The sequence below is a fragment of the Tachysurus vachellii genome, chromosome 11 (assembly GCF_030014155.1).
Source record: "Tachysurus vachellii isolate PV-2020 chromosome 11, HZAU_Pvac_v1, whole genome shotgun sequence".
Classification (NCBI taxonomy): Eukaryota; Metazoa; Chordata; class Actinopteri; order Siluriformes; family Bagridae; genus Tachysurus; species Tachysurus vachellii.
The window spans coordinates 5,407,889-5,422,852 of NC_083470.1; the positions used below are offsets into that span (position 1 = coordinate 5,407,889).

General features: G+C 39.7%; 1 protein-coding gene across 2 annotated transcripts; it reads right to left on the bottom strand.

Moving 5' to 3' along the window:
- Positions 1-355: 355 nt before the first annotated feature.
- On the bottom strand, positions 356-13,143 carry nr1h5 (nuclear receptor subfamily 1, group H, member 5). 2 transcript variants are annotated; one of them, XM_060880932.1, is made up of 11 exons: positions 13,003-13,143; positions 10,298-10,432; positions 7,272-7,628; positions 6,467-6,607; positions 4,926-5,077; positions 4,252-4,347; positions 3,345-3,444; positions 3,130-3,246; positions 2,950-3,042; positions 1,928-2,041; positions 356-865 (listed from the first exon to the last, which is right to left on the bottom strand). In XM_060880932.1, the coding sequence occupies exons 1-11, from the start codon at positions 13,094-13,096 to the stop codon at positions 660-662; spliced, it is 1,605 nt and encodes a 534-aa protein (XP_060736915.1). In that variant the 5' UTR covers positions 13,097-13,143; the 3' UTR covers positions 356-659. The 2 variants fall into 2 exon arrangements, with proteins under 2 accessions (XP_060736915.1, XP_060736916.1); XM_060880933.1 differs by having other exon boundaries at positions 10,298-10,424; positions 13,003-13,112.
- Between the last annotated feature and the right edge of the window lie 1,821 nt (positions 13,144-14,964).

Below are 14,964 nucleotides of genomic sequence, written 5' to 3' on the forward strand. Positions count from 1 at the left end.
TTAAGCTCAGGAGTTATACTGTCAAATATTTTTTTCACACCGTCAATGACATTTCTCAAAAGTGGCACGTTTAAGTAAACCTTTGGTTTAGGTGTAGTGTTTTGGTCAAACTGAACATGAATAAATTTCACACTTTATTTCATTAAAAAAAAAAAAACAATTCATCACACATCTGTAGTTTTGGCAGACAAAACAAACAAACAAAGGGCTCAAAAATGTACAGATTGCCCCTTTAAATGTTTTAAATGGACAAATGTCTTACTTGAAGTACGCCATCATTTGGCGCAGACGCGCTGTTAAAAATCTGAATACAACTGATTAAGTGTAATGTTAACAGACCAGACCAGACAACAGCTTTAGAAATTTGTAAATTTTTCTATTGTATTTTATGTCAGGAATCAAATATAGTGAAAAATAAATGAAACTCCATGCCAAAATAAGTTTGTACAAAGGTACAACGTTGAATTTGACTACTGTATTATCAAAAATAAGTTTCTTTGAAACATCCATTTTCATAAAGCCCATCAGAGGAAGAATACTGATCCATCCTGTTGTTTGTGCCAAAATCCCGACTAACGCCACGTTTTCTGTGCTTATACCAACACGCCTACTCAGAAGGTTTAGAAACACAGGAACTCTGTCTTCCTGAACGGTGAGTCTCAATGCTGCATGTCCCAGATCTGCTGCGGCCGGAGTGTGATGTTATGTTGCAGCGTCCTCAGCTCTGTTAGCCGACCGAGTAGCCTGGCGAAACGGCATGACCCATGAGACGAAACCTGGCCGTTCCTGCACACCTTGGAGAGCAGCTCCAGAACAAATTCCTGCAGGTTCTCTACGCAGCTCATGGCACACAGATACGGTCTGTCTGCCTCACATACAGAGGAAAGGGGAAAAATATCACTACAACATTTAGGGTATTTGGAAGATACACTTATCCAGAGTGACTTACATTTATCTCATGTATACAGCTTAGCATGAGAGCGTTAAAGGCCTTACTCTAGGTCTTAACAGTGGCAGTGTTGAGATTTGAGCTCACAACCTTCTGGTCAGTAGTGCAGTGTCTTAAACACTGAGATTTCACTGTCCCTGTTCTGTGATTTAACAGGAAGTTATATGACTGCTTCATGGTGAAATAATCTTTGCAGTCATAATGCATAATGCATAATGGGTTCTAACTGGTCCCTTCCTGTTTTAAGTTTCACAGCAGTGGGGGGAAAAAAACAGATACTGAGATCTGCAAACTTATCAATACATGAAGTCGTCATGCAAGTCACTACAAATTCTAAAACAAGCAGCTTCATTAGAAAAGAAAAACCCTTTTAATTCATCATCAATTAGGGGGTTGGGAAGATAATAGACGAGGGGCTAATGTAATTTGTCCTGAAGCAAAGTGGACCACCATGAAACTGGACGATTTCTATGGTAAGTCCCAAACTGTTTAAATCAACTTGTGAAAGATATAGTTTGTTGTGTTATACAGAAACCCTCTGTCCTGAAGACTCTTCCATGATGGAAAACTTACCGACTAATATAAAGTGCTGAGACTGGAGACTCTCCATAAATGTTAAATAAACCTCTTTTGAGCTCTATCTACAGAATACATTCTCATAGGTTTTTTGGTGTTGGTGTTAAATATCATTATTATTCGTCATGTGCACCATACACATCCGTGCGAATTAGCTGTTACTCTAGAACCGGTTACATATTCGAATGAGCGTACTGATATCAAACTGTGTGCCTTGGAGCTGGAAACACCGTAAGAGCTGCTGTTATGGAAACTTGAATAAATATCTCTTAGAGATAACCCACAGATTATTATTTGGTGAAATGAATACAGCAGAAGCAACACATGAAGCAACACATTTGTCATATATCTGAAAGTTTTTATCTACATCTAATGACAGGAGACTGATAAAAGAATGCAGACCTGAGCACAACACCGACGTAGCAACGAGAAGAGCGTATTCAGTATCCGTCACTGAGATAGCTGCCATACTGTGGAAGAAATTCAGCAAAGGCCCCAAGAATTCCTCACTCATCCCTATCCACAGAAAAAGACCAGAAACAGGACATTGTTTCTGCTGCTAAGACATTCCATGGTTCTCGCTGGGTCAAGGAGTTACTGTAAGCTTAGCAAATTGTAATTAAAAATAATTGTCATCTTATGACATTTCACCTCATTTTTAATCTAACAAAAACAGCACTAATAAGTAGCTAAATGTTACCAGATAAGTAGTTAGCTTTGATGCTTAGCTAATGTTACCTCAGCACAGTAACTAGTCTGATTTGTTTTAACAAGCTAGTTAATGTTTGTCTAAATGTTGTGCAAGTAAATCCCAAAAGTAGGATTTCAATTATTCCATATATATAGTCTAAGTATTTATATTGCATAAACAAGTAGCCAAGCTAAATAACAATAGGCTAATTAATATATTGTGTAAACAGTTAGTCACTAGCTAGAAATATTTCCCTATCATCAGCAATGAATATTACAAGAATAAATATTTGAGTTCTGTATATAAGAGGACTGATTAGTTAGACTGATTTGGTGATATTAACTAAACACAGTACTGTTGCCAGATTAGCAGCTCCCACTTCAACAGTAGCTGTTTGACTTTAATATATTTTAAGGTTTGTTATCAAGCTAGACAGTGATAGGTTAAGTGTCATCTAAGCGTGTAGGCAAGGTTGCTAGAAACTTACATTAGGCTAAGTACTATAAACAAGTAACCCATCTAGCTAGCTAGCTAGCTATAAATATTAACCAAGGAGAAATTGTCAAGCATTAAATATGTCCCAGCAACATATATTTCACTGGTGTTAAGATAGGCTTCTGACTTTAAAGTGCAGATAGCTTAAAATAGCTCATAAAACATGTTATTAAACCCTACTGCATAACTATAAATAAAAGTACAATATAAAAAGCATCGCACAGTAGCAAACAGTCACCTGAGTTTAGCAGCATATCATGACTGCTAGCCTTAGACTGTGAGGTTTTCAAACAGCTGTAGCTTGAGTCACTCGCACTGCCAGGATACAGAGCTGATGAAAAAGAGTTTCATATAAATATAAACGTTTTACTTGATTCAGACTCCTGAGTAGTGAGCACACAAATTTATGAGGCCTTACATGAGCTGTACAGGGATGGATTCTCAGTGAACTGTTGAGCCAAGAGCAAGAACATGACCTCCACAGATGAGCTGGAGAGAAGAATGTTCTGATCAGCACTGTCCAAGAGCTCGAACCCTGAACAAGCAAACAAACACCACGCACAGGTTAGCTAATCAATCCTGTTCTGATGTCATCGGATTTGTATTGATTCTGTGAGAAGATCTGTGTCGAACCAGGTATGCTCTTTGAGAACTGCAGAAGTCTTTCTATTTCAAGAGGGGTCAAGTCTGTCAAACGATCAGCATTGTCTTGTAAACAGGACCAGTGGGACACCTGAAATGAGAAGAATATTGTGGGTTTCTGGACAGGTTTTTCCCAAACATAATCATGTGTGGACTTTTGACTGACAATTTTCAGAGCTCACAGTATGTTAGAACAGAAAAAACAACAAACTCAAACAGAAACTGGAAATGTGGGAAATTCCAAGAGCAAAATATAACTGGTACTAAAGTTCATAGTTCAAATATATAATTGGCAACCACTTAACCTGATATACAGGTCCTCACAACAGTAGCTTATAATTATCATGTGTACATTTGTTGCTATTCACTTTCAGTTCTTCCTGACTCTTAGGTTTATTATTGGAAAACAATGTTTGGGTGTTTTTGTAGCTTGCTAGTGAAACACCTTCTAGGTAGAATGTTTTGCCCCTATACAGGGCTCTAGATTTACCTTACAAAACCAATTCCCCTTTTAGCAATGGTCTTAAGATGGATTATGCTAAGTCACATGTGTAACAGAATCCCTACCAACCAACCAACCAACCAACAAACAAGCCAACGAGGGATTATGCTAAACATGCTACCCTGGAACTGGGCTTGATCAGTAATGTAACAGAATCCTTTATTTTGTCAAATATGCATTATAGCACAGTGAACTTCACATTTCCCAACTGGGGTCAGAGCACAGGATCAGCAATGAAAGCACCCCTGCAGCAGAGAGGGTTAAGGGCCTTTGTCAAGGGCCCAACATTGGCAACGTGGCAGTGCTAGGGCTATTCCTGATCCTCAGATAAACAACAAATCAGTGGGGTCACACACAGTGAAATGACACACACTAAAGCCATGCTGACATACTCACCCAAAAACGTGTGCCATCTTGAGCTCTATACCGACGATAAGCTTCTACAATTTTGTTCAGGACACACTTCTGCTCTCTGGAAAATCCTGACGGCACCTTAAACACACAGAAATCCCGTATTTACTGAGCATGAAACTCAGAATTTAAATACTGGCAAGGTATAATAATCTATAATAACACATATTTACGCTCTCTTGTGGAAGTAATATGTTTAGGCAACCCAATGTCTTGAACACATTATGTCACTTTTCTGAGAGGTTTCAGCAGTGAATCCCTGATTTCTAAACATTTGGTATGACATCATGGGGTCTGGAGGTATAAATTATCATGATAATTAAAAAAAAACCTGGTGTGATGGAAGTGTAAAGGAAGCCAATGTTTAAATGACTTGATTACTAGTAGACAACTCTGGACCTTGGTCTCATGATGCCTCTGGTTTAGATAGCAGGGATGTTCCCACCATTCAGTAGAAATGATGAAGTCCATGGGATGATTTGCTAAAGCAACTTTAAGTCCATTTTTCTGAGAAAGAAAACGATGGACTGAAGTTGCTCTATAGGATGTGAGCATGTATCACATAATTTAAACAATGACATAAATTCAGCGATTGTCTGAACACCTCTAAAGACCTTCAGAAAAGTAACTCCTTTTGAGTTTAAAAATGTAGCTCATACCCGTGCTGGTGCAGGTAGTCTGCTGGTAGAGGACACGTTTCTACTTTCATTGCTTTCATCATCTTCAGCAGGAGAAACTGAAAGCGAGTCTCCTCGGTGCTTGGCCCCCTTTCTTAGCCTCTTTGACTGACATTGCACCTCAGTAAGCAGACCTGTAGGACCACATCAAAAAGCTGAACCACACAAGTCAACTTTCTCATTCTGTTTCATGTTCTAGCAGCTATACACATACACCTAGTGGCCAGTTTATTAGGTACTATGGTATGAACCTAATGTGTGGTGTGAGGCTGGTAAATTAATGACTCTCCACTACTACTAAACCACTTTGTGGAGTAAGTTCCTACACAGTGCAACACACGTCCTGAAGAAAAGAAACAGAAGGATTAGCAATCCATTCTCAAACCTCTTATATTCTTATTTGTAAGGAGTAAAATTACTGCGGATTATCTGGTAGAAGTGTACAAAAGCCAGTATACTGGCCCACCTCAGGAGCATGATCCTGGACTATAAGCCTGACATACTGTTGGTGTAACATCTTATAATGCATTTTATCATTACCATTACCATTGTGTTAATTGTCCTCTATCTTTTGTTCTGTTAGGTTTTGTTGTTTTGTGATAAACACAGCAATGCTGCTGCACCTGATAAGCTTGTGCAGGCACTACACACACTATCATGTCACAGCTGTGCAGGGAATGATCTATGATCCAGATCAGCAAAGGTCCTTTCCTCTGACGGATGATGTAGAGGAGAACTGGCAAATTCTACCCAGCAACAGACAGGCTGCAACCAGTAACTGTAGACTTACTGGGTGACTGAGCATGCACTTTACATGATTTATGTACATTTATCTCATAATATGGACAATTATATATAGATACATCATCATTGGGGCTAATAAAATGGGCAGCTGAGTATAATATATACGCAAGAGGTAAACTGTTCTTACCCCCCTGTGTCATTAATATCTCAGATCATCAGTTAAATATGAAAACATTCTAGTATAAGTAGTCATTAATCTGTCTCCAAGTTTGTTAAAGCTGATATAGAACAGATTTGGTATGCATGCTAGATGAATTATTTATGTCTGACATACAGAACATCTATGGAAAGTATTAATGCTCCTGGGAGACAATGCTGGAACTTAAATGTTAGGGGGAAAAAAACAGTTTGGCACTGTGTCCTCATCACTTCCTGTATGACATCACTTCGATTTTATTTAGATGTCTAGTTCTCAGTGGAAGCCAGGCTTAAATCCAGCACCGGCTGTAAGAAATACACTTGATTCGTAATATAAATCTATACCACAAGACCACATCAAGGCCCACAGTATGCACATGAACATCCACAGTTATAAATGTATAATTAGGAAATGAATCAAATTCAGGTGCTTACAGGCTCCCATCCGGCTGTATCACACAAAAAAACACCATCACTGATTATTTTCCTATAACAGCACCACCCCCCTCCCCCCAACCCTGTGTTTTATTCCCTACATCATTAACCATTCATGAGCAGATGGAAAACAGTCTGTAACTCACACTCTGCTAGCATCCCGACGGCTCTGCACTTGCGCAGTCGGCAGTCTTGACACTTGCGACGCATGTACATGTCCATCTCACAGCTGCCACCACTCTTGCAACGATACACAGCTTTCTTGGTGACGCTGCGCCTAAAAAAGCCTGGAAATGACACAGGAGTGCCTTAGCAACTGCTTATTAAGCAACCTCTGCAGATGACAGAGAAAAACAAGAAGAACTGCTAAAATACAGATCGGTGTAAATTTTTATTACCTGACCACCGACTGTGAAAAGTGCTAAAGATGAACAACGGATACTTGAATGATGCGTACATTAGTTAGCTCCAAAATTCAACAAAATCCACACTTAATATAAATAAGTATTTCTGAATGGTTTTGTAGTTATCACTAATACATAGTAGGACAAATTCGTTCCTTCTACATAAATATTTATTACAGTATATTTATAGATAATATAACTGTGACAGAATGTTGTGATAAGAAAATGTTGAATATTTATAATTATTGTGAAATGATAACACAATTATAGATGAGGAAATAAAAAAAGGTGAAATTTATTGCGTTTTTTACAATATAGTAACATTTTCTAAAAAATAACGTTGGAACGTGATAAAATTTTTGCTCAGGTTTTTTTTTTATTTTCCAATTTCAGGTTCAAAATAATGGCATATACCTTTAAGTCAGCTTTAGAAATATACATATATTCCAGCTAAATTTTACAACAAAATAATGTACCAAAAATAAAATATAAAAATAAAAAGTAATTATTTCAGAATTCTTTTTGAACACCCATAAGCATAAATCACCTTTGCAGCCTTCACAGGTCAGAGCATTATAGTGGTACCCTGAAGCTTTGTCCCCACACACCACACACAGTTCGTCCTGACCCTTCACCCGAGCTCCAGGCCCCAGTCGGGGTCTCTTCATGCCTGGGGTTGTGCTGATGCTGCCTCTCGTCTGGCCGTGCAACAGCTCCATATCTGGTTGACATGGAGGCTCCGGATACTGCGGGCTATACGGGTACGCTGTGGTACATGGTTGAGAGCCGGGTGGTCCGTACACAGAGACTTGCATGTTAGCTTGATTGTAGTGCTGCTGACTATAGGGAAAAGCCTGAAGATCAAGGTCCTGGTATGAATATCCCAATGGATCCACCAACACATCTGTGAAAAGTGAAAACACCATTCAGTGTAATTGTTTTTTTCAGAAAAAATCTTTAAAATGTGGCACAATGGGATGCGCAAAATGATGTGAGTAAAGAGATACAGAAATCAGTTTACTCACAGAGTGCATGTAAACGCTTGTCTGGAACGTGATACACGTCTGCAGACCGTGATTTTGGAATAATTTGATGGCTTTAACGTGTCCACTGGGACGATAAAAGACTCAGAGAAAGACCTTGTGAACCACTTTGTGACTCTGGAAACAGGATGCTGCTGAAGAGCTTTGTGAGGTTTATGATTTTAGCTTACGTTTGTTTTGACCTTTAATGATCATGCCGAATCGATAAAGACAGAAACTTAAGTGTTATGAGAAACAGGCTCAGGGATTTGTGAACCATTTCGCAAGTGAATCCACAGAGAGAACACGTGTTAACTTCTGGCACGGCTTCTGAAACACATCTGCGAAGCGAGACAGGATTGCTCTGATTCACACCTACACTTAGTACTCTAAACAAACTTATATAAAGTTCTCTTTGGGCAGCTGCTAAATTCTGTTGAGAATATTTTTTACTATATGCCACTCCATCCATTCATCCATCCATCTATTTTCTACACCACTAACGCTGGAGCCTGGAGTCTTACAAGAGACTCAGGGCACAAAGCGGTGGACACCTAGGGACAGGATCCCTACCCATCACAGGGCACACACACACACTCATTTACACACTATGGACAATTTAGAGATGTTTTTTCCTGTTAGGGGTGGCCACAGTGAATCATCAGTTTCCACCTAACTCTATCCTCGACATTCTCTACTCTCACACCAGTTCCCTGTCCTCATTTAACACATCCATATATCTTTTCTTTGGCCTTCCTCTTGACCTCTTACCTGGCAGCTCCATCTCAACATCCTTCTACCGATATAACCATCTCCATCCTCTGTACATGTCCAAACCATCTCAATCTATCCTCTCTGACCTTGTCCCTAAATCAGCCAACCTGAGCTGTCCCTCTGATGTGCTCGTCCCTAATCCTGTCCATCCTCGTCACTCCTAAAGAGAACCTCAACATCCTCATCTCTGCTACCTCCATCTCTGCCTCATGTCTTTTCCTCACTGCTACAGTCTCTAACCCAGACAGCAGAGCTGCCCTTACTACTGTCTTCTACACCTTTCCTTTGATTCTTCCTGACAATCTTCTGCCACACAAAACTCCTGACATTTTTCTCCACCCACTCCAACACGCCTGCACTCGCCTCTTCACCACTTTTCCATAATCCCCCATCACACTGGATGGTTGACCCCAAATATCAAACGAACTATGGACAATTTAGAGATGCTAATCTGTCTGAAACTCATGCCTTTTGTACTGGGTGAAGGAAACCAGAGAGCCCAGAAGAAACCCCTGAAGCACGGGGAGAACATGCAAACTCCACGGCAGCGGCTGTGTGAGGCAAACTGCTAACCACTAAGTCATCATACAATCTTAAAGTATGAGTCAGGCCTCAGAGACAAATGTGTTCTTAAGTAACCTTCAAATGCAGGAGCCATAGCTTTCTGTGTAATCACACCCACACAATTATGTAGGTAGGACACGTCCACAACTATTTCCAAATGATTACAGAATTAAAAAACAAAACAAATCTCATGCCATTAAACTTCTTATTATACCTAGGTTTTAGAACAGGGTTTCTTGGGCCACAAGGTGCAATTATTTGTGGTGATTGTTAAGGTTTAAAAACATAACAATAAAAGCAACAGGAGCCCTTTAATTATTCTCCGCAGCCACGTTTGTTAGATTTAACTCTTTTTCGTGTTTTCCGCTCTCTGTTTGTGACAAGGCGTCTCATTCATATCACTCAGCCTCCCACTTCCCTTTTCTCCCAGATGTTTTCCATCTTGTTCAGCCTGGGATTTGTTGTGTGACACGGCTGAGATCGCATCTGTTTGTAAACTGCTGGAGTTCTCTATAAACAGCCATGTTGGTGATCAGTGTTGCTCACGTAATTTAATGTAATGTAATCCCTGTCTCAATCCTTACATCATATTTTGCTATTATCTTAGAAATATGAATACAGTTGTGTTGCCATTACTGTGGCACAGTAAGTAGCATCAGCGCCTGACGGGTTCACTGTCTTGAGTTCCATCCTGAGCTCAGGTTAATGTCTGTGCGGTGTTTCACATATTCTACGTGTCCAAGTGTGTTTCCTGTGGATTATCTGTTTTTCTTACAACACCCATAAACACATTGGTAAGTGAATTTGCAAATGTGTGGGAACATATGTGTGCATGATGTGAAGGACTGGCAACCCATCCAGGGTGTATTCCAGTCTCACACCCAGAAATTCTACAATAGGCTCTGGATACTACTTGACCCTGACCAAGATAAAGCGCTTATTGAAGAATGAATGAATGAATAAACGAACGAATGAATGACTCGACGCCTAGCAATCATAAGTTACGTAGATAACTGGTTTTGCGCTCAAGGAAATGTATATAAAACATTTTATTAAATGACTTTTCGAGCCAACAAGACAAAATGCAATATAAATTAGTACTGACGTTAGAACCAAACAATTGAGATATAAAACATACGGAAGATATAAAAAGATTTTTTTTTGTATGAACTCACATAAAGTTACATGGGAGGTTGAACAGGAAGTTCCTTACCATAGTACTGCGGTTCTGCAATGCCGTAAGCGTCTGCTCCAGAGAGGTAGCCTCCGGTCATCATGCCCATCTCAGGATCCATCCACTCTCTCATCTCCACTGCTGATTTCCCAAACTTTTCAGAGACCTGCACGTCTAAAGCAGAACAGGACACGGTTAAGAACCGTGGAGAAGAATACGCATCTCCTGCTCCTTTCTGTTAAAAGAGTAGAACTTTCTGACGTAGACCGTATCATGTCTGGGGTTGGAGATCTATATTTAGTCGACGCTTTGATTCAAACGCAGAGCGTAGAGGTCTAAGGAGGTCAGAGTGCATGGAGACATGGGATAAGGAGTGTGAGAATAGGATGGAACGAGTCAACAGCTGCTCTGGCGACGGATTCAGAAAGCGGCTCATGAAACGGAGGCGAGTCCCTACTGGTCCCTGCAGGTTTGGCTGTGGAGAAAGACATCCAGCTGGAGACCTTTTATGAGCCACCTGAATGTCCAGAGCATGATTCTAGATATGGATACATGAAACAAAGCTGTCCTGGGAGCCGAATCTCGCCAACACAAAGTCATTTCTGGTGCTAGTGTTCTTTACTTTCTCTAAGACATCACTTTCATCGTAGATGCTTCAAATCTTTTCAGTAATCGATAAAAAGATCAAATGATCCATATAAAATTGCTGAACTACGAGAGCTTAGAGTAGATTTCCTGTTTTCCAGTGACTTATCTGCTGCCTTTGTTTGTGTGTGTGTGTGTGTGCGTGTGTGTGTGTGTGTGTGTATGTGTGTATTCACAGTCTATGTCGGTCGATTTGTGCGTCCCATGGGAGGAGAGAGTGATAGACGGCTCATCTCTGATGCTCTGCTGACTGTTTGCTCTGTTTCACTGTTTGCTACGGCTCTGTTTGTATTGCAGTTAATATTTGACCCTGAGGATTTAGGATTTTTAGGAGCTTCAACTAACCCCTTATCCAATCCCCCCCAAACACACACACACACACACACACAGACCCTGACTGGACACAGCAAAATTAGACACCATCCTATAGACCCTTTACACAAAGTACTCACACATACACTAAACGTTTATATACACACTGCACTCTTGCGACCTTTTTTGTGAGTGGCAATTTGATGCGACTTGCTTGGTTCATTCTTCGTGTCCATGTGGGGGAGCAAGTACGGATTGAGCCATTATTAGCATTTCTACATCCCGATGAAGGGAGGATTTTTGTTATTTCTTTTGCCATCCATCAAAATGACTCGCAGGTCGTTTCCTTACAAATCCAACAGAAGGAAAATAGGACCTTTGCCTGGTTGCCGCACACAGCTTCACTTCACACAGGGTGAGAAAGAGCGGGACTGTTGAACTCCCTCAGAGAGGCGAGCGGGTTAAAGAGTTTGAGCGTTCATTCATTTTTCATGAATACCATAAATAGCAACATGTATAGCTTGCTTATTCGTAGGATGAAGGGGGCAGGGGTGGTCTTGTGTTGCAAAACCCTTTGGGAGTAGGAGTTGTGTTAGAAGAGAAAAGAGATTAATGATCCTGAACTTCCCGAAACGTTTTGGCTGGAAGATATCAGGACAAGCTTAATAACACCAGCTTACTACTTGATCATTTAATTTGCCCCATTGAACCACACAACATGGTCCATCCATCCATCCATCCAACTCTTTTTTTATGCTCAACAACATATTTTGGCTCCAATGCTGTTGTGTTTATGGATCCTAACAGGAAACAGACTCTTAGATTAGAGTGTGGGCAGGGAGGAGACTAAAGTCCATGGTCAGCGAAAGAGATTTCAGCAGAGGAGATAATCGCTTGTCATGTCGGTATTTAGAGACTGAAAGCTCCATTTGCACTTTTATCCTGATTCATGACAGAGCAGGAGAAAAATGAGGTGTCATAACAGATAACCGACACTAATTGGTTCATTTGAACGTAAACTCTTTTCACATATCTCTCCTCTAACTCTGCCTTGAACTCTTAGATGCCCCAGTGACCTCTTTTTTTATATATATATATATGTACTGCTTATGTAAATAGAACCACATTTATCTTTAGGTACGTTACCAAACCTGATATATGACTGGAAATGACAATAAAAACTATTCAAATTTTTGTTTTTGTTTTTTTTTTGTATTTAAAACACAAAGTATAATGACTTTCATAGATAGATAGAGTAAATAGATAGATAGTTAGTGTGTGTGTGTGTGTGTGTGTGTGTGTGTGAGAGAGAGAGATACACTTATGACGAACATTAATTTGTGTATTTAGCAACACCACTAACACAAAAGTTTCATTAGACAAAGTCAATAACAAACAACATGTACATGTTTATGTATATAAATCTGAAACTGATTTGTTATAATAGTTTAAAATGAGGTGATTGTAGGCATTAATACACATTAACACTTCTTAGAGCTGTAATTAAATGTACAGTATATAGACGTATAATCTGTTGCTGCTCCTCAAAAACAATAAACATCTGTAGGCTTTTTAAATTCCTGCACCAAAGACCGCACGCAACATCCTGTCCTCGTGTCTTAAAACACACTCTATATCATTACGTAGAATTTTATTTAAACTTTCATTTCGTTATCGTTTAGTGTCGTATCTTGGAAAGAACACGATGGAGTCTTTACCCTAGAACTTAATGGTTTATAAACGTTACTGACTCTTAAGAAATAAAAGCAGGATTCTGGAGTACTCACCAGCTCTGATGTTCTCAGCGTTGGCTCGTCCAATATCCTCTTGATTTGACTCCCCGTACATTTGTAATGCTGACATAGGGCCAGCCTCTGACATCCAACACTCACCAAATACACACACACACACACACACACACACACTGAACAAACAGCACTTTCTCCTCAATTCAAACTGTTCACACAAACACATACCAGTGCATGCGACATGCATCACACACACACACACACACACACACAAAATAAAGATGCCTAAAACATTAAATAGTTTTTGTTCTGAGAATTTAATTCATATTTAACATGATAACACTATAGCAGTATAAGAGCAAGATTTTGATACAGTTGACAGAAAATGTCTTTCTTATTTTTTTTTACAAAGCATTCATTTTTTTGTTGTACTTGTATTTTTATTCAACTTTGTTCACTTATCTTAAGATTTAATGTAACGGCTTAACTATTCAGCCCCATCTCATGTACACTTAGAAAATGTGAAAAGACCTAAGATGTGTGGATTTACTTGTTTGGATTGAAAGCGATGGCTTTAGTGTCTGAATTGAGGCTCTCATTAGAACATTCCCAGAGGTTCGGTATTTATAAACAGCCCCCGTTCAGGCTGCTGATGGATGAGCCGTCACTATCTCTGCACTCTTCCTGCGGCCTCGTGGAGCCCTGCTGCCTTTCTCACTCCATCCTGGAGTTTCACAATCGCAGCGACACAATCGCACTTGCACTCCCTCACTGTCACCACACACACACACACACACACACACACACACACACACACACACTCTTCTGACCCTCTTCCTGCCTGGGTGGGCTCTCACAGAGGGCAAGGGGGACATTTTTAAGGTCACACATTCCAACCCAGTTCCCCTAACTCACACAAGACTAACGACAGAGACTCGGCTAATGAGAGGAAACGACACGAGTGCCTTTTCCAGGAACAACACGCAACCGTGACAGGCATCACGCCGAGTAAAAGGACTTCCACAAATAAAGAACACTTTTTTTACAGTCGTGACACTCATGTTCCAGCAGCCATGAGGCCTCTGTGATGCATTGACACCTAAGTGAGAGACACAAAGAGAAGCTTTTCCATACGTGTAATGTCACTCATTTGAAAGCGAGAAAGAAAACAGAAGACATTAGGGAGATATTAGCTCCTACATGAGCATATCTTTAATTAAAGGAGTTGTTGTTTTTTTGTTTAAACAAAAGCTCTGAGCTCTATGACACAAATACGTAGAATATTTGTGTTTATTCCAGATCGTTTCAACACCTGGGATAAATTCACTGTATTGAGGGAAGATAAACTGTTGGGGCAGTTGTTAATCTCTGTGAATAAACATAGCGAAATAAGTGAATAATAAAATAATTTTAACCATTTAAAGGTCGAGGACCTGGATGAGAGTGAAATGAAACACCACCGTTATCGCATGAGCACAAATACGTCTGTAGAGGGAAAATCTCTGAAAGGACTCATCAATGTCTCAGTAAAATTTTACATCTGCCCCAACAACCGCCCTTAGATTTTCATTATAAGAAATTTCAAGTGTTTTTTTTCCCCCCACTTTCTCAGTACAGAGATCATGGTTGTTATGTTGTGTTTTTTTTTTTCATCAAGTGGTGGAGTATTCCTTAAACTAAAATAACATGAATGTAAGGCTTACAAAAAAAAATAATCCTTTGTGCAGAGTTTCAAACAAAATTACTGTCAAAACATTCAAACTAATTTACAAAAATAAAAGCATACAATACATGCAGACGATTTGTTCCTAAAAACAAAGCTCTGTAAACGAAAGGTGTGATCTTTAACATTTGTACATGACAGACACACATGGCTCTTCTCCTGATGAATATATTGCACTGTTTGGGGGAGGAAAAAAAATTTGTGAAAGAAATATAAAAGCTACAAAAGGTTTCAAGTTTTTTTTTTAAATGAGTCCTTTTGACTTTTTAAAAATATCT

Bases quoted from the DNA above. Each gene is read 5' to 3' on its own strand.
- nr1h5 (XM_060880932.1), bottom strand. From the start codon at position 13,096: ATGTCAGAGGCTGGCCCTATGTCAGCATTACAAATGTACGGGGAGTCA. The intron at 7,629-10,297 runs GTAAGGAACTTC...CACTTTTCACAG, and splicing joins TGCAGAACCGCAGTACTATG to ATGTGTTGGTGGATCCATTG. The intron at 3,043-3,129 runs GTAAGGCCTCAT...CTTTTTCATCAG, and splicing joins TCCATCCCTGTACAGCTCAT to CTCTGTATCCTGGCAGTGCG.